The sequence below is a fragment of the Sinohyriopsis cumingii genome, chromosome 16 (genome assembly GCF_028554795.1).
Source record: "Sinohyriopsis cumingii isolate HCF-2022 chromosome 16, ASM2855479v2, whole genome shotgun sequence".
NCBI classification, from domain to species: Eukaryota; Metazoa; Mollusca; class Bivalvia; order Unionida; family Unionidae; genus Sinohyriopsis; species Sinohyriopsis cumingii.
The window spans coordinates 40,608,661-40,632,848 of NC_142976.1; the positions used below are offsets into that span (position 1 = coordinate 40,608,661).

At 35.9% G+C, this 24,188-nt stretch overlaps 2 protein-coding genes across 4 annotated transcripts in view; one reads left to right on the forward strand and one right to left on the reverse strand.

The window, feature by feature from the left end:
* Positions 1 to 8,330, reverse strand: part of LOC149780279 (ATP-dependent RNA helicase DDX1-like) — a 339,496-nt gene extending 331,166 nt beyond the window's left edge. The window contains exons 1-2 of the mRNA XM_089937077.1: positions 8,260 to 8,330; positions 821 to 872 (exon numbers count right to left, since the gene is read on the reverse strand). Coding sequence (XP_089793203.1) covers positions 821 to 872; positions 8,260 to 8,275 — 68 coding nt within the window. The 5' untranslated portion in view covers positions 8,276 to 8,330. The remainder of the gene's footprint in view (positions 1 to 820; positions 873 to 8,259) is intronic.
* Positions 8,331 to 9,572: 1,242 nt separating this feature from the next.
* Positions 9,573 to 24,188, forward strand: part of LOC149780281 (dihydroorotate dehydrogenase (quinone), mitochondrial-like) — a 49,957-nt gene continuing 35,341 nt past the window's right edge. For 2 of the 3 annotated variants that reach the window (XM_089937079.1, XM_089937080.1), the window contains exons 1-4: positions 9,573 to 9,666; positions 11,059 to 11,268; positions 13,707 to 13,906; positions 23,920 to 23,996. In XM_089937079.1, coding sequence (XP_089793205.1) covers positions 9,634 to 9,666; positions 11,059 to 11,268; positions 13,707 to 13,906; positions 23,920 to 23,996 — 520 coding nt within the window. In that variant the 5' untranslated portion in view covers positions 9,573 to 9,633. Of the gene's footprint in view, positions 9,667 to 9,702; positions 10,073 to 11,058; positions 11,269 to 13,706; positions 13,907 to 23,919; positions 23,997 to 24,188 lie in introns of those variants that run through there. The other variant, XM_089937081.1, reaches the window with a different exon arrangement.

Genomic DNA, 24,188 nt, shown 5'->3' on the forward strand with positions numbered 1-24,188 from the left:
AAATCAAACAAAAATAACCCTGAAAAAATGTATCCATATGCAATAAATGTCCCACCAATATGATCCAATTAAAATGTATTGGTGTAAGTCAAGCAAGGGCTGTAACCCATAAAATATTCTGGAAAAACAGTAAAAATCAAACGAACCCTAAAGCTTCTTAATATAAAGCCTCATACCAAATATAGTTTCAATCCATGAGATCCTTAAAAAGTTAGGAGCAGAAACTAACATGCAAAGTTAAAGGCAAAGTAGTAGCAATAACTCCATAAAAGCTCAGACTGTTCATGGCCTGTAATAAAGCTCAAACACACCAAAACTCCACACAGGTGAAACAACATGGAATCTGTGGTACATGGATTTAGTAGGTAATAACTTTATCTTCCAGGTAATTAAATGTCAAAATAAGCTGGACAAGGTGTCAGTTATGGCGGGTTTCTCAATCACCTCTAAGCACAACACCTGCTAAACATGTCTAATGAATATTCAACATTTGCATCTTTCAATTTAGCACTCATGAACATTTCCTAAATTAGTTATTGCAATTTTGTAACAAAAAGTTAATGTACATAATCTGAATGACAGCTAGTTGTCTCTTCTACCTATATGTACGTCACAGTCTATCATTTCATCAACATATCTTTATTCCTGTCCTCACATGAATATTGTCTTCACAAGACATAAAGAAATAATTTGGTTGGCATATTTTCAAGACTGGCTTATTTTATACACAATTTTGTATATTTTTTAAAAGGTAGGTTTACCTTTTAGGCCAGCATGATTGCTAATTGTATAGACACACTAATCAAACATATACACTTACTTCCAATCCATCTCCTCCACAGCCTGAGCAATTTCAGGCATCACAGCCATTTCTGAAATAAAAAAGATTCAATTTAATTAATATATATTCTCTGCAAGTAAAAAGTCACCTTCCACAAAAAGTTACCCAAACCATCAATCTAAGAAGGAATCGAACAGGAATATAGTTTTCAATAACAAATGTGCTGAAACAAAGTTCAAACTCTTACATAACTGACCACTGGAAAAATCAGGATGATAAAAGAAGAGGTTCAAGTGAACATTTTCCCACTCATCAATTTACATAACTTTATCATTTCATAAAGACCTGTGTCATACTGTAAGAACACAACACTAAGTAAACTATCTCCCAGGCTTTATATCATGTTGATTTCACCGTTTTTATTATAGTCTGCACAAAATTATTTCCTAACATGCAAGGTATAACCAGTGTGCATCATTTCTTGCTCATAATCACACTAATCTAAGGCATTGATGATATAAACCTATATACCAAGCTTTAATGAAACTGATGTGAAAATAAACACTAGTTTTAGATAAAACATATTCATCTAATCAGATTCAAGATCATCTCATTATGTGTAGATCTCACTTATTATTGTGCCTGTCTAAGACAATGATGATATAAACGTCTTTACCAGCATGAAGCAAAATCCAATTAAAATTCAGTCTCCAAAATGGTACCAATCACAGCCAGTCAAGATACCTTAAAAAATAGGCGTGATCTTGCTTATAATCAAACTCCTCCAATATCCGGATAAAGACAAAAAACAAGTCTTATCAAAATGCAACCACCCGTGAATCTTGACATGAGTGCATACTTTACAAGTGTCCACTAATAATGGGACAATTTCTTTTCAAGTGTATTGACTTAAATCCAAAAAGACACATTTTTTAAAATGTGAAATCAATCAAGAAGCTCTAACAAAAAGATCTACTACATAAGAAACATGCAACACCTAACTGACTGCATTTCCAGTCAAATCTGACAGTAAAGTTTTTTTTCATTTGGTCTTCATACATGAAATGGAATATGAAAATAAATATTCATTGTATTCTTTCTATATAGGACCTAGGTTACACCACCTTGTTGTAAAGGTCTGATCTGTGTGGGCTCACCACCACCTTGTTGTAAAGGTCTGATCTGTGTGGACTCATCACCACCTTGTTAAACAACACATGCCATGGAGTGGGTGATGTCTGTGTGATAAAATGTATAGAAGTAAAGACCATGTGGCATTCATTCAATTTTGGGTTTTGACGAATCCAGCAGATAAGCGTTCACACCTCTTTTTACTTGTGCTTTTTGACTGGTGGGTATTTTAACAATTGAGAAAAAATAGGATTACATGTATTAATTTATGTCCAATGTCTGACATGTTGAGTTTGGCAATGGTCATTTAAGCTCATTTGCTGGTCATGTCTGGTAAATATGCCCAAATTTGGATCTCAGATGCATATATTTAACCATGTAGAAATTGCTCACAATTCCTCTTAACCAGATTTTCACAATAAGCATTAATTACAAACTTAGTAAATACGTATGATAACAAATTCATTACTGCAACAATCAACTTGTCTGAGGAAAAACAGCAGATGTAAGCAATTCCTGGAAGAGTCTAACTCACTGTTATCCGATTAGCATGATTGACAAGTGGGGACAGATCAATCAGATGCAAGATTACTTTATTATTATTTGTGTATCTGCTCATAATTGCAATCATCTGACATCCTAATGAGCTAAGTCAGTTTACTATCTTAAAAATCATAAGTGAATCAGAAAAACAGTGTCTAGAGTGGAAATAATCTCAGAGAAGCAGATGAAAGACCACTTTTATTAACACTCACTCATTACTGAACTTGTTCAAAACCTTCATAATACAAGGAGCTTCAGTAGGTGGAATACTGGACTCTAAATCTGCTAGTTGAGGATTATAAGCTTGCCAAGGCCAGTCTGGGTCACCTGCATCATACTGTCTTGGAAAAGGTCCTTAGTTCCCTTTTCCATAGCATAATATAGCCAAGAAAGTGTTAAATGTACCATTAAAACAAACCAACCAACCATATTTCAAGTTTAATCAAAACGAGATCAGAAATATGGACTGTAGAGTGGCAACATGCTCTGCCAATGATATGCAAGATCACCTGATTAATACAAGTGAATCTCACTCATCGGTCACAGAATGAAACGTGGATCCAAGGAGCCAAGTGATCTAAAGCGCTTGACTTTTTTATTGATCACTGCCATCTCAACTCATCTGCATGGGTTTGAGTCTCTGGCTCATCAATGTGGGTATGTGAGAAGTTTGCCAGTAACTTCTTGTGGGTTGGTGGTTCTTCCCAGGGGTTTCCCGGGTTCTTCCTCCACCAGTTAAAATGGCTTTAATCCCAAAACAACAACAACATTGGCATGATTGTGATGGTTGTTTTCAGCAATAGTGACAAAACAATGATCAGAATGTAATCTGTGAACAACATGTGTGCATAGAAAAGTTTAATGTAACCTAGCTAATTCTATCCATTAATACAATAAGCATCTGAAGTACCAATTTATGCCACAGGGTTTCCTTTTACCCTCATTTGTGCTTCAGGAACCCCCCAAATTTTATTTTGACCCCCAGTTTTGATGCTAAGGTTTGGTTTTTTTTGGCTCAGTCTGACCCCCAATTCTAACACCAAGGGGATTTTTTACTCTGTCTTTCACCCCTTGAGGATACAATGCACCAGGAACATTATTTGGTTCATCATCAATTGTTGTTAGGTTAATGCTTACCTGAATTACAAGCAAGTATCAGGTAAGCAGTGCCCAATAAACAACATGACAAGTTTATACTGACACTAAACAGAGATCGAAATGGCAAACTTTCATGGAAGAAAGTAGTAAACTGTAAGGTAAAATGGTTCTTCCAGGGACATTCTCATACCATCTAATCAGCAACAGCATGCACTCTTACCTGTCTGAAAGAAGAGAGGTGTAAACTGTGTTTTCTAAGGAAAGTTTGTCTTGAAACTATCGATGACTGCTGTGTGCAATATCAATATATGTCATGTGTACTTCCTTGCAGAACTGTTTGTACTCATTCATAAGTCTATTCAAACTGCAAACAACAAAGATTCAGATCTGCCACAGATTAATGAACCAGCAGACCATGGTATATGTTGTTTGTTCTACTGATTAATCCTAACAAACTGCATTGACTCCGATCTTTCAGCAAATTATGCAACTGCAAATCTGGGTCTATGTAGTTTGCAGTTGGACTCAATTATAATCAAATATATACAGTATGACATCAAAAATGAACCAGTTGTTATTCAAACAACATAAAATTTACTTCTTTGTTTGCATCTAAAACCAAACAAAGTTAGACTGAACTGTTGTTTACCTTGTTTACCTGTTTCTCACCCCTTCAGTACCATTCCAGTGGCCTAATGCTTAGAGAGTCTGCCTTGGATGCGGGAGGTTGTGGGTTCGATCCCCAGCCAAGTCATACCAAAGACTTATAAAAAAAATGGTACTAACATCTGCCTCACTTGGCTCTCAGCCTTGAGAGGTTAGTGTTAGGACTGGTCGGTCTGGTGTCAGGAAAATGTGACTGGGTGGGACATCATGCTACATATCTGTGGCATGATGCCCCAGTGATAGACACCACTATAAACTGCCACACTGCAGATGTTGTAGCAATATGACTGAAACATTGTTAAAGCTACGTTAAAAATCCAAATCACACACACGCATCCCTTCAGTGATACTGTAAATATCCATTATGTGTAAAATCTGAACATGTATTTCCCATTGTTTATTATGATGTGTTGTATGTAAGATGCAAGGATATGCAAACAGAGTTGAAACAATGTAACAACAGGTTAGTAGTTTGTTCTGTTTTATTTAGTTGTTTTAGTAGAACAAGGCAAAGGTAACATTTTTAGGTGACTTGGTAGCCCACTTTGCCTGGTAGTATGACCCCTGATCATGCCAAGGAAACTGGAGCTATGTGCCTGCCAAGGACACAAAGAGACAACCAACCCATGCTTGCCTGGACAGGTATCAAACCTGCAACCATGGATTATAAGTCAGCACTCTAACAACAATTAGGCTCAAGGGTCATGCTACCAGGGAACTAAGTCACCTAAACAATGTAAACTTCACCTTCTTCTGATTGGAGAAGTGAAAAAGACTTCGCCCTGTGATTTTTTAGAGATACATTGAGTGATAGTCTTGTTTGAGATGCCCTCTCTCCTTAGCCTGGTCAGTGCTAGTGTAGTGGCTCAAGGCAAAATGTTCACATCAAGCCATCAAAATAGCTAGCATTGACCAATAATCAAACTCTTGCACACTCACAAGTATTTGGTTTTGATAGCTGATTGACCCTTTCATGAGTAATCAGGCAACAATCACTGCCTGATTTCCTAAAGTTATCCTTTAATGATAAAATACAGAAACTTGTATTTCAAAACTTCAACAATAATATGCAAGTAGCAATTTGTGTTTTAAGAAGAGAATCAGTGATCTGAATATTTTAACATTTTCAGAAATATGTCACACACTTGGCAACCCATACTGACACTCTTCAACAAATTTAAATCTAATTGATTATATCTAATTTGCCAGTACTAAGAAATTAGCCCAATGCCTGTGGCCCCTCTAATTCTAGATCAGGCCCATCCTGTATTCATAAACCAAAATTTCATATATTACATAAATGGTTCACAACAGCTAGTGATATGTGCTTGAAGGATGCAGTGGGTGAGTCCATTATGCTAATTTGCATAGGTAGGATCAGGTAGTGGAACAACTCATTATAAGTAAATCAAAGAGATGCTAGATGTGTGTGCAAGAACAAAAGTTATTATATACCACTGCCTTGAATGAGAATGATTAAGCCATATATATTATATTTTTGACCAGTTTGTGAACAGCAGCAACGTTTCTTTGAAGTGAGATTTTACTGCATACATAGAATGCAAACCATGATCATTTCTGTTGTCAGAATAGTGTGAAAGTGTAATTAATTACTGAAGCAGATTCAGGAAGCAAATAGGACGCTTTCAGCAAAAGCCAACAAAAATAAATTTCAGAAGGCTTGGTTGATGGAGTTTTTCTTTGTGAAGCACACCAGAAAAAAAAAAAAAAAGGAGGGTAGGATATTAATTCTTTACACAAACTGCAAACAACACATCGACATAACGTCAACTCAGTTCTGACCAGGATTCACTCAGAGAATCCAGCAAAGAAGTTGGAACACCAGGACTATCCTGACCCTAGTGAGTGTAGTGATGAGCACTAATGACACTTACATTGCCATCAAAACCCTTTGAATTGTATATAATTTATATTTAAACTTAACTACTGCAACGTTGTGTGACAATATTACAATAGCCATGCGGAAAAATTGGGCAAGTGGAAACTGGAGTCCAGGATTGTGGAATTTTAGTCAGGGCTTGTGAGTTTATTTAAGTCACCAGCCCTGGGCCTGTGTCTAAAAAACGTCTTCTTTGAGCACTGTTTGCTGTCTTTATCCTGATGGAATCTACATTTGACAGTAGCCGATGGACATGTTCCATTCAGCAGGTTGGAACGCAATGGAAGCTGGGAATGCCAAAATCAGATTAGTTTGAAGAATGTTTCTTTAATGAAATGAATAAAAATGTACTAATATTGAAGAAAGTGTTTATATGGATTCATTTTGTTTAAGATATTTATCATCCTTTCAACCAATTTCAGTATTCCTGGCTTCCTTCGCATTCCAAACAACTGAAATGTGGGTTACCAGAACTTGAAAACATGTCTACTTGCTTGTGAGAGAATTTGAATTTACTCGAAAAAAGACATCAGATTAAGTAAGGTCCACTAAATCATCTTGACTTTAATTTGTGAAAAAGCATAAATATGTGTAGTCCTACAATGTAATACATAGCAAATGTTTGTTTTTAGTCCTCCATGTAAGACATAGCACATGTTCATTTTAATTGGGTGCTATGTCTTACTATCCAAATAACGGCCTTGTATAACATGTTCCGATGTCGTTGACACTGGAATGAGTAATCAAAGTTTCAGGAACATCTCACACACTTGGCAGCCTATATCGACACTCTTCCACTAATTTATGTGTAATTAATATACTTACTGTGCCGTCTTTATCCTGGCGGAATGAGAATATGACACTAGCAAATGGACGTATTTTCACGTTCTGTTGACATACATTTGAATTTGTTGCAATGCACTGGTAGTCGAGGTATGCTGAAGCAAGTTCAAGTAGGTTCATGTTGGGGATCTGTTTCTTGAACAAAACGAACCGTTGCTTACAGTTCCAATAGGCATAATATATTTTTTATTCATTTCGTTACAGAACAATATTTCAGCTTACCCCGATTTCAGCATTCCTGGCTTTCATCGCTTTCCAGCCAAGTGAAATGTAGGCCAACGAAACTTGAAAACGGGTCCATTTTTTTTTTTGAGAATTTGAATTTATTACAGAAAAGACATCAGAGTAAGCAAAGTCTGACTAAAACATTATGACTTTACTTTGTAGAAAAGCATCATTATTTTACTTGTCAGTTGTGTGAAATATTCCTGAAAATTTGACTTTCATAATGATGTTAGTCGACATCAAAACATGATACACAGCACCTTTAGTTAGGCTGTAAGACCCTGACACCCAAAACATAAATATCAGCATCAGGTCTTACATGTAAGACTAGCTGGTTTTGTTTACGCCTGACGCCTAAAACATAAATATCAGCATCAAGGTCTTACCTGTAGGACTAAAATATGTGCTGCAAAGTGTGTGATATTCTTGAAAATTTGGTATCTTGTTCTGATGTCAGCTAGCATTGGAACATGTTACACAACTTTGTTATTTAGGCAGTAAGACGTAGCACCAAAACATAAATAACGTGATACGTTTTACTAGGTCTATTGGTTAACCAGATATTAAAATGTTATAGTTTTTAAACGCTGCTGAGCACATTATTAGATTTTTATTTCAATCATGTAAGTGCCCAAGGAAAATATGATAGTAATGTGCGTACCACAAAGCTAACTTGGCAAAACTGTCAAAACAAATAAGACTCGCATCCATCCCAATTTTTCGGTACAGTATGTAGGATTTTTCTTTGTCCATCTATGTTTTGTGTCCCAAATTTAGACGGTTGGTGACACACTGTCCTCTCCCTTATACCCCTTGTACAAGAATGAATACCCACCCAATTCCAATGAATCAATGTAAGTATGGGGGGGGGGATCATTTGGCGAAATGTGCTTATGGGCGCCGCCATCTTGAATAATCATAACCCGATAGAACTGTCATGCTCGAAGCTAAATTTTCTCATCGAAGACAGATATAACACTGTTTAATTGAGTTTTTGAAGCAGAGGAAATGTCAACGAAATTGTGATAGTGTCAATGGTGTGCATAATATAGAACGCAAAATGTATTTAAACCTTCGAATGCAGTCATTGTCGCAGATTACGCTGGTACTCCGTTTCTTGGGACAGGTAAACAAATGGACAGACGCACAAACTGAGAATATATTTTCGTTGTTTCACAATGTATGAGTGGGTTGTGGTGGGTGAATTTGTAAGAAGAATATAAACATGTATTTAATATAAAAAAAAAATTTAAATATCATGAACATAAGACGAAAACAATCAAAGATGAGAAATTAGGATAATGTTAACGACATGGGCCATGACAAACACATATCAATATTAGCAAATGATAATAATAATGATGATAATAATATCTTGATATGATTCTAAGCTTTTGTATCATATACAAAAATGATAATAAGATCATCATCATCATCACTATAAGATGTAGTATGGGATATGAAATAATAAGCTGCTGTTGTTTGTTTGTTTGTTTGGAGTTTTTTTTTGGGGGGGGGGGTATACAGAAAAGAACAATCCCCTGTAAACTCTCAAGTGTGAAAACAGTCATTCAGGGTGATGTCACACCTGCAAATATTTTTGTGAACTAGATTTTTTTTATCTATTTTATCATCCTTTGTCAATCTGTTAACAAAGTGATTGATTTTTCTCTGAGCTGTCTGTCTCAGAAAAGAATATGGACAAACTCTAAAACAGGTAAAAAAAAAAACAACTGACCTGTGAGCTGTAATGCTAGGTTGTATTTGGATTATGCTTGGTAGCGTGTAAGAATAAATGAGTTTGGATCTTCCATATTCAAATTACTGCCAGCTCCTGGACATGAAAACATTGGAATTCAAGCACAGCAAATTCTGAGATTTGAAATTTGCATTTCTTCTTCATTTTTACAATGGATGTAGCAAAAGACGTGTGTGTGTGTGTGTGTGTGTATATATATATACACACACACACACACACACACACACACACAGTGTAAAATGAGTATCTACACAAAATAATTTCATTTGTGAAACAGAAATAATTCACTGATACTGTTCACAAAAAGCGTTATGAGTCCTTTTAGCCGACGATAAGTGCTTTTCGCAAAAAGGACCGGACCTTTCACGAGAAAGAGCCCTTTTCGCACTTTATACCCACCCCAAAATGACTGAAAAGGATTGTTGACAACAGCCGTAGATTAGTAGTTTCACTTTCGGATGTATTAAGTTTTATTTGTTGATCTTCTACTTTCAACCCGTAATATAAATGGTTACTTTTATTATTTTCTCATATTTTTGAGTTCGTTTTATCAAAAGACTAACCTATTCATATCGTATTTTGTTTACGAATCTAAAGGCGATTTTGTTTCATATACGGTGAAGGTCATCGGGGGCACCTGTGGGAAAAAATTATGTAAACGTTTCTGCCTGTTGAAGAAAAAACAGAATGAGTGCAACATCAAAATACGCCGGTCTAATTGTAAAATCATACAAATACTACTAAGTTTGCAATGATATATAAAGACAAATGTTGACCACTGTACAGTAATATCGTTCAGTCTGACTTGATTGGAAAATGTTCATCAAAGGCAGATGCTCTTTCGTCCTTTGCCTAAGGAGAGAAAAATTTAAAAATCATTAATCACAATATTGTTACGTTACTTTAGTCGGTAGAAAAAGAGGAATACGATCTTCTCACGTTCAGGAATGTTCCTTGCTTGATATACACCATGCATAGCAATGATACAAAAAACTGGAAAATTACTCTGGCAAATTTATAGAGAGCGACTGTACTGTACATGTGCACTAAAGTATATAATTATGACACATGAACCGATGGGTCTTTATAAGCATTCGGTTGCGTTCGACAGACCAGAAGATTCAAGGTACCTTCCAAACTGCAAAAAAATGGAATGTGTCCTTTTGACATTGCAGATGTGTATATTGATCAACAGTGCTATTATTCTTAAGACAATGACTGTACCAGTGACAGTACTTTTTATTTCATCACAGTATTTAGTGTTCTAGATAAGAATTTAATAAACTTCGTATTTTAATCCCAAGCTTGGAACAGATTGGCTTTTTTTAATTAAAAATAGGCTATTTTGTGAACTCAGTGCAATGCAAAACATATGCCTCAAGACTAAGTCTTTTTGATGGCATTCACCCCTTAAGGATTGCACCATGCAGCTTCTTGCTACTTGTTTAGAGCTACAGTTTTACATTAAAAGTTCCCATTTGATTTTAGCATAAAAATAAATACTTAATGGTTTACTAGGATTAAAGATAGAAAGAAAATAATGAACTAATTTCTAGTTATCGATGAATGTTGGTCCCAACCAGTTGGAGAGTAGGAAGTTAATTTATCTAATTTATCAAAAAATATAAAACAATTGGTTGTACCATGTTCAGAACCTGAGTCGGATGCAATGACTTCATTACACAGTGGTTAGGAATCTGGATCAGATCAAATGACTTCAGTATACAATGGTTAGGAATATGGATCAGATACAATAACTTCTGTACACAATGATTGGATAGGAAGAACGAATGGTTTTAATTTATTGAAGCATAATAAATAGAATATTTGCAGCAATATGTCAGGCTGATCAAAAAATACATTGGATACAAATCACATGTTGCTTGAAAATGACTGAAAACTGTTAGGTTGGGGTGTACAGAGTCTATAAGGTTACTGTTTTATATTTGATATTGTTTAATAAAAAGCATAAAGATTTGCTATTTTGAGTCAAAGAAATTACTACGGTTATAATTTTTTATGAAAATACATGTTTCTTTTATGTTGTATAATGTAATTTCATTGTAATTTTTTCCATTTTTTCATATAATTATAAAATATTTTTTGTTACAGAAAAAGTTGAAGGATACAGTGATTATTGTGAGTGCAGGCACACTTTGTTTTGTCAGCTACTCAATATATGAAATGAATGAAAAATTCTATAGACAGTTTGTAATGCCTGCTGTACATATGCTTGATGCTGAGACAGCCCACAAACTAGCAGTCAAAGCTGCCAAATATAAATTGATTGTAAAATCAAAGGAACCAGATCCAGAAATATTGGTAAGTTAAGTTGTTAAGCATGAGTGATATAGTTTGCCGATCAGAGAAAACCATGTTGAGTACTTCTGTTCCAGATGAATGCACTGGATAACCCACATTTGACGTCATGCCTTTGTTTTCAAAAATGCCTTTTCTTATTAGCTGCATTTTGTAGCCTACCCACCATTATGAATTGATAACGAATAATAAAAAACATTCAGTTCTGTATATGGGTGTGGGACAACAAAATCCTCTCCCCAGAGTCAGAATTTTTAGGCAGAAACTTAGCAAAGCCTTATTTATACCTCAGAATTCTGACCCTTCGGTTAGATTTCCCCATCCAATACCAGTTCATATGATGGCTTCTAGTATTATTATCCATGTGAAAAGATTGCAAGACATAGGTATCGCATGCCAGTGACAGTGGCAGGGGCACAGTGCTAAGGTTGTTATACCCCTGTGTTGTAGAGATAGAGATGTACATGTATATAGGATTTCATGTGTAATTGCATCACACAATCTTGTAAACACAACTAGTCTTAAAGTTTTTGGATGGATCGCTGTGAAACATGGCATGTTACTGATTTAAAGGAAAAAGGTTTGGCTGAAAAATGCAAATTCTCAACCATGTACCTCACCAAAGTTTATGGATGGCTTATACAACTGTGACTGAAGCAAAGCATTGAGTTTGCTTAATAACGTTTGTTCTGGAGCAAGTTCCTTGACAAAACATTGTGAATGACTTATAATTAGGGTAATAAAGAAACCTATAGATTTTGTGGGATTATGGTCAGGGGTGAAAGTGACGGCAAGTCTAATAAGAAAATAAAGTTTTCTACATGGAATGTTACACATTAAGTTTAGTTCAAGACTGCATACTTCAATCAAAATTTAAGGTCATTTAGACCTTTTGGTTAATAATCTCCAGAGTCAACCTTGTCCTACTAAAACCTACATAGATGACTAATAAATGGATTTTTAAATACAGGGTGGGCAGTGCTCTTCTTCACTTAGAGAAATCTTGTCAGTGCAGTTTTTAATGGACTTCTAAGACACTAGCTGCATACTTAACAGTTCATGTCTCCAGTAAATCGACAATTTACATTTTTGACTCTTGGTGTTATAAAATCTATAAAAATCCATAGCGCTTGACAGTTTAGATGTATTTATATGATAAATCTGTTAATTCTATTATAGTCACATACGGGTATAAAAATAGTTTCCCAGAATTATCCAGTTCACAATATCCTGTATTACGTTAATTACACACATAACAATGAAAGTCAAATCCATGCATTTGAGATTTATAGTATCTTATAAATGTCAGTGTCTAATGTCATTTGGTACAAACCCCAAGAATTCATCCTCATCATCTGAATGATCAAATATAGTTATGAAATCCTCCATCATCATCAGGTCATCGTAAATGTTGTCTGACTCTAATAATGCCTTGTCTTTACTATCATATGCATGCACTTATATGGAGACTGAGTTTTAACTCTATAAGTGACTTTGATCATACAGTCTGTAAAATCTATTAAATGATGCAGCTGAACAGGTATCAGTTGTTTGGCAAGATCACATGGATTTCAAATAACCACCCTCTGTTACTTGGCACTGAACAAGTATCAAATTTGCATCTTGATCAAAGGCTTCTTACTGATAGAAATCACCCAACATTTGGATTTGTATGGCTTCTTACTAATAGAAAGTACTCAATGTGTGGATTGGTATGGTGTCTTACTTATAGAAATCACCCAGCACGTGGACTGGTATGGTGTCTTACTGATAGAAATCACCCAACATTTGGACTGGTATGGTGTCTTACTGATAGAAATCACCCAGCATGTGGACTGGTATGGCTTCTTACTGATAGAAATCACCCAACATTTGGATTGGTATGGTGTCTTACTGGTATAAATCACTCAACATTTGGATTGGTATGGTGTCTTAATGATAGAAATCAGTCAACATTTGGATTAATATGGCTTTTTATGGATAGAAATCACCAAACATGTGGACTCGTATGGCTTTTTACTGATAGAAATCACTCAACATTTGGATTAATATGGCTTTTTACGGATAGAAATCACCCAACATATGGACAGGTATGGTGTCTTACTGATAGAAATCACTCAATAGTTGGATTAATATGGCTTGTTACAGATAGAAATCACCCAACATATGGATAGGTATGGTGTCTTACTAATAGAAATCACTCAGCTAAGGAGTTATATAGAGATAATTTGGGTACCATGCAAAAGATATCCAGTGGGACAATTTAATTACCAGATGTTGGTATCTGGAAAAGATATAAAAGTCCATTATAATTTTTAATGTGACATCTATTTACACACTGGTCATCCTTTTACACATTTACACTTTTTCATTAAAGGGTTAAATGACCAATAAGCATTCTTACTGTTAATTTAGCATTAATTTGTCTTATCCCATTCCAGCATACAAAAGTATGGGGAAGAACATTTTCCAATCCTGTTGGTTTGGCAGCTGGTTTTGATAAAGATGGTGAGGCTGTTGATGGTTTACTACGGATGGGTTTTGGTTTTGTGGAGGTTGGCAGTGTCACCCCTCTCGCACAACCTGGGAATCCAAAACCAAGAGTTTTCAGACTACGAGAGGATAAAGGTGTCATAAACAGGTGTATACATGTATATTGCACACAGGACACTGTTAGCTTTTAATTTAATGGAAGATGAAATATAATTTTTTACAAGATCCATGCAAGCTAGTGTAAAGAATACGATATCTGTGTTTAATGGAAATTTGTCTATAAGGGACACTTTCAGAATTCCCAGTGAAAAGTTTTCGTTCATGTAAGGACATCAGTATAACATGTAGAACCATTTAACATTTGCATACGATATTATTTTAGTCATTAAAATACATTTCATTTGTATATAGGAAATCATACATTATCACATAAGGTTAACTAAATGTTTTCAAAGACAATCTAATTTGATCAGTTGGTTACACACCTTCCATTGGACTTAACTAATCAAGTTTTTTTATTATGTTTGTAAATCTTGATTAAAAATGTATGAGATTTGCATCAGAGTAAATGTAATATATACCCCTCAAAACCGAAAAGCCTTGGGATCAAATTTAATTTTCAGTTTTTAGAGGTTTTTCTCATTTCATAAGAACTTTAGTGACAAGAGAGAGAAAATGTAATTATGAGAAAACATAAATGTATAAGAATACAGACCTGCCAACTCTTACGATTTTGCCATAAGTTTTACAAAAATTACCCTTAAAATACAGATTTACATTGTACTAGCAAAAACTACAGAAAAATTATCATTGCCGAAAAGTCCGGATAATTGGTTCATCCATGTTTTATTTGATCTGGGTTTCATCTTAGAATTAGTAAAATTAGTCAGGGAACCAAACTTTTCACAAAAGCAGCCCAGATGCTTTTAACTGCACCTATTTGTTCATGCAAAGCGTCTGCATGCTCAAACTGTTGATTATAGAATTTTTAAAAATGGCATCCAGAAAGAGATGCTTGTTTAAGGGGAAAATAAGCTTCTAGAAAAGTGTTACTAATCAACATAGAAGAATAAAAAGGAGTACTCAGATTTTTGTAAATAAAGGCTGGAAAGGAAACAGTTATGAAAATTGGACATCACATGTCAGATTGAGTCTGTCTTGTGACGGGAGATATGATTGCCGTCATCATGTGAAATGGATAACAATTTCCAAGAATTAAGTTAAGGTGAAAGATAGCAACAAGCCATTGAGCTGCATAGGGTTTGGAACTAGAGTTTGTGCAACTGTACTAGTGGTAAATAAAGTCCACTCATACTTTACGAACTTTTCAGTTGCACATAATGTTTATCTTCGATGCGTCGAACTTAATTACATTTTCCAGCTTTACAATAGCGATTATTGATATTTTGATACACCTTACTAAAAACTGGTCAATCTTACGGAAAAAAATCAATTGCCTTACTGAGACGGACTCATCAGGGTTGGCAGGTCTGAGAATACACAAAGTAAGAAAGCTATTTTGGGTTTTTTAAACATTTAATAAAAGAAATTAGCTGTACAGCACATGTTCCTTCTGAAAATCTCATCTGTTTACATGAATAAGTACAGTTCTTCAATAGAAATGTAGTCCTTGTCTCAAAAACCAATTAAGGAATGAGAGATACTTTTATAGTTTGATTTTAAGTTGATTTGAATTATGAATAATAATCCACAATGTTTAAATACTCCATATAATTCATAACATTCCTGTGCCAAAGTCTTCTGTTTAACATTAACACAGATTTGTGCTCTTTCATTAGATTAATTTTAAGGATACTTCAATTCTGCAACATTTACCTGGTCATTCTGACATACTGACATATGAGTAAAGACAAATGACATTCATGGCTATGTAAATGTATATATGTAATGATTTCTTTCCTTTGAAAATCAGTTGAATGAATCAGACCTTTAGAATGCTGCTTTATTGGTTCATTGTTATTGGTCTGTGTTGGCAAAGCATCATAAGCAAAACCACCGACTGGTTAATAAATCCTGAGTATTAAATTAAAAACAAACAAAAAAATTTGTATGGATCATTTATGCAACTGAATAGCTTCAGTCACAATTATTTAATCATCAATCACAATTGATAGCAGATAAACATAATCTTTCTTAATTGGTTCACCTATACACATTCAGTTATGAATAATTTATCTTAGAAAATGGATCTTTTTATGCTGTAATGACATCAGATCAGCTTATTGTCAGCATTAATGTTTGTTGGAGCTCATGTCAAGTATTATTGTAACCTTACATACCCATGGGACATTTTCTCACTTAATAACCCTACTACAGTATTTACTAACTGTAAATAATCTGGTTCAGCATGTGTCAGAAATTTAGGAGCAAAAATACATTTCCACATTTGAAGTGAGTTCTACCTCACAAATCAAGCATTCCCAGAATACACGTTTAGCTATATATAAGAAAAGCTACAAGGTTTCTGCCCACCTAGGTGGTGGTCAGGCAGAGTGATCTCCCCTTGTTACAGGGATTGGCACCAGATCTCATGAATATCTCAGTCACTACTTCCACTTGTGCTAAGAGGCATGCTTTCACTGCAAAATCCACAGTCATATTTTGAAAGATATACCATTACAAGTTGAAGGAGTCTTTTCACTTATAAGGAAAGTATGCTCCATCTGTATTTCCAACTTGTCTCTCTTTCTACAAATTTATAACACTTTGTCATCTTCTCACATTTAATATCACATGCACCAGTAGCCTATGCAACTTCTCCATAAGTTCAGGCTTTAATTATTTTTTCTATGTATGCATGTCTCTATGCTGATAGAAAACTCTTTATATACGTATAATTCCATTGTGACAGGTTACATAGAGGTGCGTTTTCTATACCAAGGCATTCTTTGCCAAGCTTCAATGTTTTTACCTGTACAGGCCATCCTTGAACCTTCCTACAGGTGGTATTGTAAATTATATCATACCTGGACACTTCATTGATTTTATTATATCGTCTGCTATCACTAATTTACAGGAAAAACATATGGTATAGCTCTGCACCCACCCAGTGTTCAAACAGACAGGTACACTGAATTCACCCATACAGACCATCATTGCACCTTCCTACAGGTAGTATTGTGAATTTGTATGATATATCGATCCTTTATTGCCCTCATTAGGTTGTTTGCTAGTAGCTCATAGTCAAATACTTGATACTTTATTGATTTTACCTGTATCGAACATCATTGGGCCTTTTCATACATGTAAAATCATCTCATAATGGATATTGTTGCACCTACTTTGTAAGTATCTAAATAATGGTGTTTCAGTTCCCTTTTTATGTGCAGCTTTTGTGTGTTATATAGAAACTTGTTTGTATAAGTGTATAGCTTCCGCTCTGGTTGGACAAGTACGTATAAGTTTTCTATATATGGTATACTCAATAGTGTCCTACTCATGCATGTTACTGTAATTGACACTTGAGTGATGTTTATCTGTTTAGGCAATCAATTGGCTTTCCTATGGTAAACTGTGAATATAATTCATATTTCATACTTCCTGTTCATACATTTAAGTACTATAAGTGACACTCCAGTGATTCTTCCGGTACAGGCAGTCAGATTCACATGCCTATGGGTTATTATGGCTATAATTGATTATTGAGAGTTCAAATTTTAAATATTCCTAGATATGCTCTAATCTACCTGTACAGGTCACATGCACCCTTTATAGGTAATTAAAGAGGCAGCAAAATGGAGAGCAGCATAAGTTAGTCTCTCTTGTCAGAATTATGGACCAGATAAGTGGATCAAACTTCCTGTAACCCATCCAAGCCTCACAAATTGGACAGCATCATGCCACCCAGGTTGGCCATGTTTCTCCATGACTGGACTTGGCCATACATCTCTGATCGTAATGGGCCACTACCACAATTTGATCTTACAGCATCAGCCAAAAGAACATGTCCAGTTCCACAAATCGTTTAGTGCTGCCAAGGTCTTCATGAGATGACATGTCCTGCATCCTTCAGATGATGCCCAGTCTATCCAGGCACGCTCTTGCTTCTAGGCACTTCCTGTGGACGATTTAGTTTGCATGGATACCTTCCTGTATGTATAACTGCTGCAGGTGTAGTGGGCTACCATCAATGACTCTTCTCCACCTACCCCATAGGTAGTGCAGAGATGTGTTACTACGTTAACCTATAATTAACAAAACTGGCATCCATCGCCATTATCAGATCTTACGTCGATGAGTGATTGAACCAAAGTTTCCTGTCCTATCCCATCTGACTTCTGTTCTTGTTTCTCTACATCACCTGCGGGGTCTACAGTGCGGACATCAGGTGAAAGTCATCTATAGAAGATTATACTTTCAATTGCTTCCACAGTCAGAATCTTCATAGGTCACTACCAATGGACTCATCATTGTTGCCGATTCCTAATAGACCTTACCACCTTAGGGTTCAACTCTATTTATGTTGCTGTACAGCAAATTAAAAAGCTAAGCAAACAGCCAAGTATCTTAACTGATTTTTGAACAGTTCAAACACCATAAATGTGTTATCAGCGATTTTTCATATTGTATCTGCTCAGACCGCTCTTTGTTTGTTAATTTTATATTTTATTTCTAAAGCAGTAGCGATGTCAAAAAATAAGAAATCAGCTGTTTGGACTTATTTTAACAAGCGCGAAAAGGATAATTTCGCAGCTTGCAATGAATGTAAGCAGACAATTTCATGTCCACAAGGAAACACTTCAACAATGCGTTGACATCTGCTTAGCATTCATCATATTGACGTCAACAAGGATGAGTCTGAAATAGAGCCAAAGAAAATGAGAATAATAGATAACTTTGTTGTCAAAACTTCACCGGAAGAAATAGTCTCGAAACTCGATGGATTCTCGATTCGAAAAATCACTCATTTAGTTTATTTGTCAATCGCTGTCATTAAGAGGAATGAAGCTACCTGCTGATGAAAGATCGGTGATGGCCCTTATTCGTGATTTTGAAGAAAAAGTAAAGCAATAAGTCATACAGGACATTAAGAAAGAACTCTCGGAATCAAAGAGATTTTCAATATCATTGGAAGAATGGACAAGTTTCAGAAATCGTTGATTTCTCAACATCAACCTTCATACGGTCTCATCAAAATGTATCAATCTTGGTCTTGTCAGAATTTACGGAAGTTGTAATGCTGAAAGAATGAACGAGCTCGTTGAGGAACATCTTAATTCTTTTGGTGTCTCATTCAAACAGGATATTGTTGCCTCTACCAGTGATGGAGCAAGAGTCATGATCAAGTTCGGAGAAAAATCGCCCGCTCTGTATCAAGCCTGCCTTGATCACGGATTGCATTTGGGTGTTACAAAAACTTTTTACAGAGAAAATTGCCCAGGTGAAGGAATTTCAGTTTTTTCATGTGAAGAAACTGGACAGACTGATGATTTCGATGAAAGTGACGATGAATTGAGTGCTGAAGAAGTTGAGATACAAAGCAAATCATGGAAGGAAAATATAAACACTGAGAGAAATCGTTAAATTTTTCAAAGGCTCAGCCATACGATCGGATGCGTTTAAAGCTATAAGCTCAGAAAAATTTAACAAAGAACAACAAATGTCCCTCGACTGCAAAACTAGATGGAATTCCATGCTAAAAATGCTAGAAATCTTTATTAAATTATACGATGTCACCAATGAAGTGCTGAGTGAAATCGGATCCGAGCGTCTCTTAACTAAATTTGAACACAGAATTATTGAAATCCATAGTTTTGGCGTTGAAACCGGTTGAGGTTACTCTTAATGCTATGAGCGAAAAAAAAGCTTCTCTGAGAACCACTTATGTTGCTATTAGCTTCATGAGGGAAAAATTGTCTGCACAAGGAACAGAGATCAGTCATACTGTTTTAGAAAATATTGATCATTACATCGATGGTAGAGTTAATCAACAACTTATGGATCTTATCATTTCTCTGCACCATTTGGATAATGTTCCATCCAAAACTTCTATTGAATTAGCGGCAAATTTGATGAAGCGGCTATTTCCATCGGCAAATACTGCAAATGAAGAAGTACATGATGAGAAAATAACAATTAACCATAATGAGCTCTCATTTGAAGATGAACTTAGATTTCGATTGGAAGCTTCTAGCACTCAGAGATCTCTTCAAACCGATCGATTTAAGAAATTACGCCAAGAATTTTCCTTGTCAAAAAGTAATGGTGAACTGACTGAAAATTTGAGGCGATTATCAGATGCCATCAGTACAATCAAACCGACTTTAATTGATTCAGAAAGAGCATTTTCAGTTGCTACTAATTCCTGTACAAAATTGCGATCAAAGTTATCGGATAAATCTCTGCATGCTCTTGTCTTTTTGAAATACTATTATATTAACAAGAATGATGTTTAAATCAATTATAAAGAAAATTATTTTCGTACTACTCAAGCTCGAAAGCTCGAAAAAATTATCGAGCTCGAGCTCACACGAGCTTCAAATCCCCGAGCTTTCCTATACTCTAGTTATGTAAATCAGACATCCCATAACCTGTCCCAACATAATGTATGAGAAGACATTCTCCTCAAACAGATGATCTACCGGTACTTCCGTTTCACCTGGACATATACAAGGCATCATTTGGTCCATGATCAAAATATATACATGATAAGTCACAATCTCAGTTCAAAATGTCCCATGAGCTTAGTCTGTGGAATAACCAGGGGCATATTAACAGGTTGGTCCACTTTATAATTGAGACATAACATCATATAACCCGTTTAATGGGTATGAACTTAAAACAGGTGGGAAAAAATGCAGTACTGTCTACCTCTACCTTATCTTCCAATCATGCCCCAAGATATGCTCACAACCTTCATCAGCTATTTTCCTCTTTAATACACAGGTACACATAATTCACAGCATACCACCATCCCCCTGTGTCTCAGCAGCAGCAGAGGGATTTGCAAGGCAACCAACAAGGTCACAGGGATGTCCCTAGAATGCATGCCTCTGGGAAACAATCTTATAACTAAGTGGAAGAGTCAGATGGAAGTTGATTGTTTTCACCAACATTACACGTGACCATCCCTATCTCAAAGACATATATACAATGCCCCTCACCATCACACCCTTATCACAGGTCCTTTGTGAAGACTATGCAATCAGTGTGGACTTGCAAGAGATGTAATTTCATGCCCAAACTCAAATGGCTTCCACACGTTCTGTGGTGTTCACCTTCAACAGGCTTCAAAGAACAGCCTGGTAATTTTCATGGAGCAAGACATGATTTTATGTGTTAGTCCCCTTTCATCCTTAATCTCTTGAAAACAAGAACATTATAGACCTCATACCTTTTCGAGATTCGGTGTGCACTCTTAGCATGTGTTCTGCTGGAATGAAATTTGAATTCATGCAATGGTAAGTTCTTTGCCTTTTTGGAGCAATCCACCTGCTAAAATATTAATTTGGCAGCCAAGTTTTTTCAATGATTATGTGGTTCAAGTGGAGACTGAATCTTGAAAATTGTACAATCTCTCTCTCTATGTAACTATTCAAGGTTGCATCATGATGGCACTTTGGACTTGCTTGGTGATACCTCTGCAAACACATCCTTCTGCAATCACGATCAACACAGATGCGACACAGAGACTTGGGAGGGGAGCAAGCCTTTTTAGACTGACATAGGAGTGTGGCCGTCTTTGGATCATTTTTATTTGTCCACATCATCAAAATGGACACTGTTTGGGAAAGCCTGTCATTGGTGACTGGTGAACCTACACAGGAAAAAATTCTCATTCTTGCAAATGCTTTGCTGTGACGACTGATCTCAAACAGCAAAGTGGAATACATACTTGAACCTTTGTATTTTTGTTAGGGATTTTCTAAATGTGGTGTCCTCAATGACAATCCAAGTTTCAGTTTGACATATCCTAGGCTGGATAATATATTGGCAGACTTGTTTTTCTGCAAGCAGGAACTTGTACAAACAAAATGACCTTATCATCCCTCAGTTTCATAGGATACAAGCTCAGTGGGATCAACTTATGGTCAACCCCAGTGACAAGGTGGAATGCCAACAGTCCAAGCCTTTGTCACACCAATCATAGACCCAAATGGCCTGGCTAACTGCTGTTTCCTATACATTGGAATGGTTGAATATATACACATCTAAACATCTTGTATTCTGAACTTGATACAGGAACTAAAAGTTTCTGAGTGTTTCTTCCTATTGATTGCTCTGCTAAACTAGGGAATACAGGACCCACTGGGTCAGTCTAGGTAAGCAATGGAATATAATCTCAGTGGTTCACACCAGAGCACTTTATTCCAATGGAGACATCTATACCATGATAACTAAATTCTAGGCTATTTGATGAGAAACAGTTGGAACCCATCACAGTTTAACTTCCCATTCCATGATCTCTAGCCCACTGTGCTATCATAAAAGCAAGGATATTGCACTAATCAAAGACCCATCTGCTCTCTGCTTATTTGGATTTCAACTGGGCAATGACATTGGACCCTTGCACAAGTGGACGTTTCACCTTGGTTTGACCTTGCTGAATAAGACACCAGACACCAACTGAACTGCTCTTAAGAGCTTAATTAGTTCACCTGTCATACAAGTCCTGCCTCCTCACCACTTTGGCAGTTAGGAGGCAAAATCAGCTTGGTGGACCCATCTATTTACAGTTGCAACATGATGGATCAATAGCACTCATGAAGCCACCCCCACTTGCAAGGGCATCAATCACTGATTCACCTTTCATACAAGACCTGCTTCTTCATGCAGAATCAGTGAAATATAGACCTTATAAGTGGACCCAAATTACATGCAGTTCCAACAAGATGGGTCAGTTTCACTGATGGTGATACCCTCTTTTATTGCCAAGAGCCTGCTCCCATCCATGGGTAACTAAACTCTTATAATGAAATCACTGTCAGCTCAAGACCACCTACAAGATCCAGTATGAGCTTTGAAAATGACAGAGCCATTGCATCGAGGGAGATCACACTTATTTGTCCCTTTCAGACAGGACCAGGAAGATATATCAGCACACATCCTGGACTGAGTGGGTCATTCACACTGCACATCAAGAAATAACCCAAGCTCAAATGAGTTTTTATTCATTTCAGCTCACCAGGTTATAGCAGTAGCCACTATCATAGCATTTGACTGGAACTGCTTTCAAACTGTCTTTTTCCAGGCCATGGGATAGAGATCAGAGTTGACAGTCTCCATTTTTTTAATCTCAGAGCACTTTCATCCCAAAGGGCTCAATTCAGTCTGGGAGAACCTATAGCTGTGGTGTAACAGGCCACTCTTCCAGATCATATGACAGCTTCATAAGACAGCTTCACAACTTTGCTGAATTTGTGGGAGGAAAAATGTTCCATTTTTGACACTGCTCCCCGACAGATGGAGTCTTCTCCAGTCAGGTTATCTAGAAGCTATTTCATGTACCTTAGGGGACCAGAGATGGCATATCTGTTGTAAAGGGATGTAACTCCCTCCATCTTTTACCTATTCTCCTAAGGTGTTATGATTGGGTAACATATTTAAAGAAGAAACCAATTTTTTCTAGCAAAAGTGTTATCTGGAAGGGCTGGAATTGCAAGGTATTATGATTGGGAAAGTTTCTCAAAGAAACTTATTTTACTATAAAAAGAATTGTTTTTATAACATTGAAAATTTGGGATCAAAATTTGCTCTGGTTTTCAGAGATGGAATCTTTTTTACAGGGGGAAAAATTATCATAATAAGATAATAAGAAGGAATTATTGGGGACTCCCCCACCCCATTTCAATTTTGAGGGGAATTCGTCTGGTATGCTGTTGGGACGATTTTGAGGGGTTTCACATGCACACACATACACACATGTATATATATATATATATATATATATATATATATATATATATATATATATATATATATATATATATATATATAGTCCAGAATTGCTGTTAATTATTACAAGATTTATTTATTCTTTGTTCCTTCTTTATAAATGGATGATGCAATGTCTTCAGTGTTTTCTCATTTTCTAGATATGGTTTCAATAGCGAAGGTCATGATGTTACAAGATTGATTTGTTCTTTGCTGCTTCTTTGTAAATGGTTGTTGCAATGTGTACAGTATTTTCTCTTTTTCTAGATATGGTTTCAATAGTGAAGGTCATGATGCAGTATATGAAAGGTTAAAAGTCAGGGAGGCAGAAACTTCAGTTGCTGGTAAATAACTAAGACACAGCTTAAACTGTAGTTTCATGAACATATGTATAATAATGTTACATGAATTTTCTATGAAATTTAGCGAACTAGTGTAATGACATGGTGATACTGCTTGTAGACAAGTATAATGATATGATATGCTGATTGTAGACAAGTGTAATGACATGATTTGCTGCTTGCAGACTAGTGTAA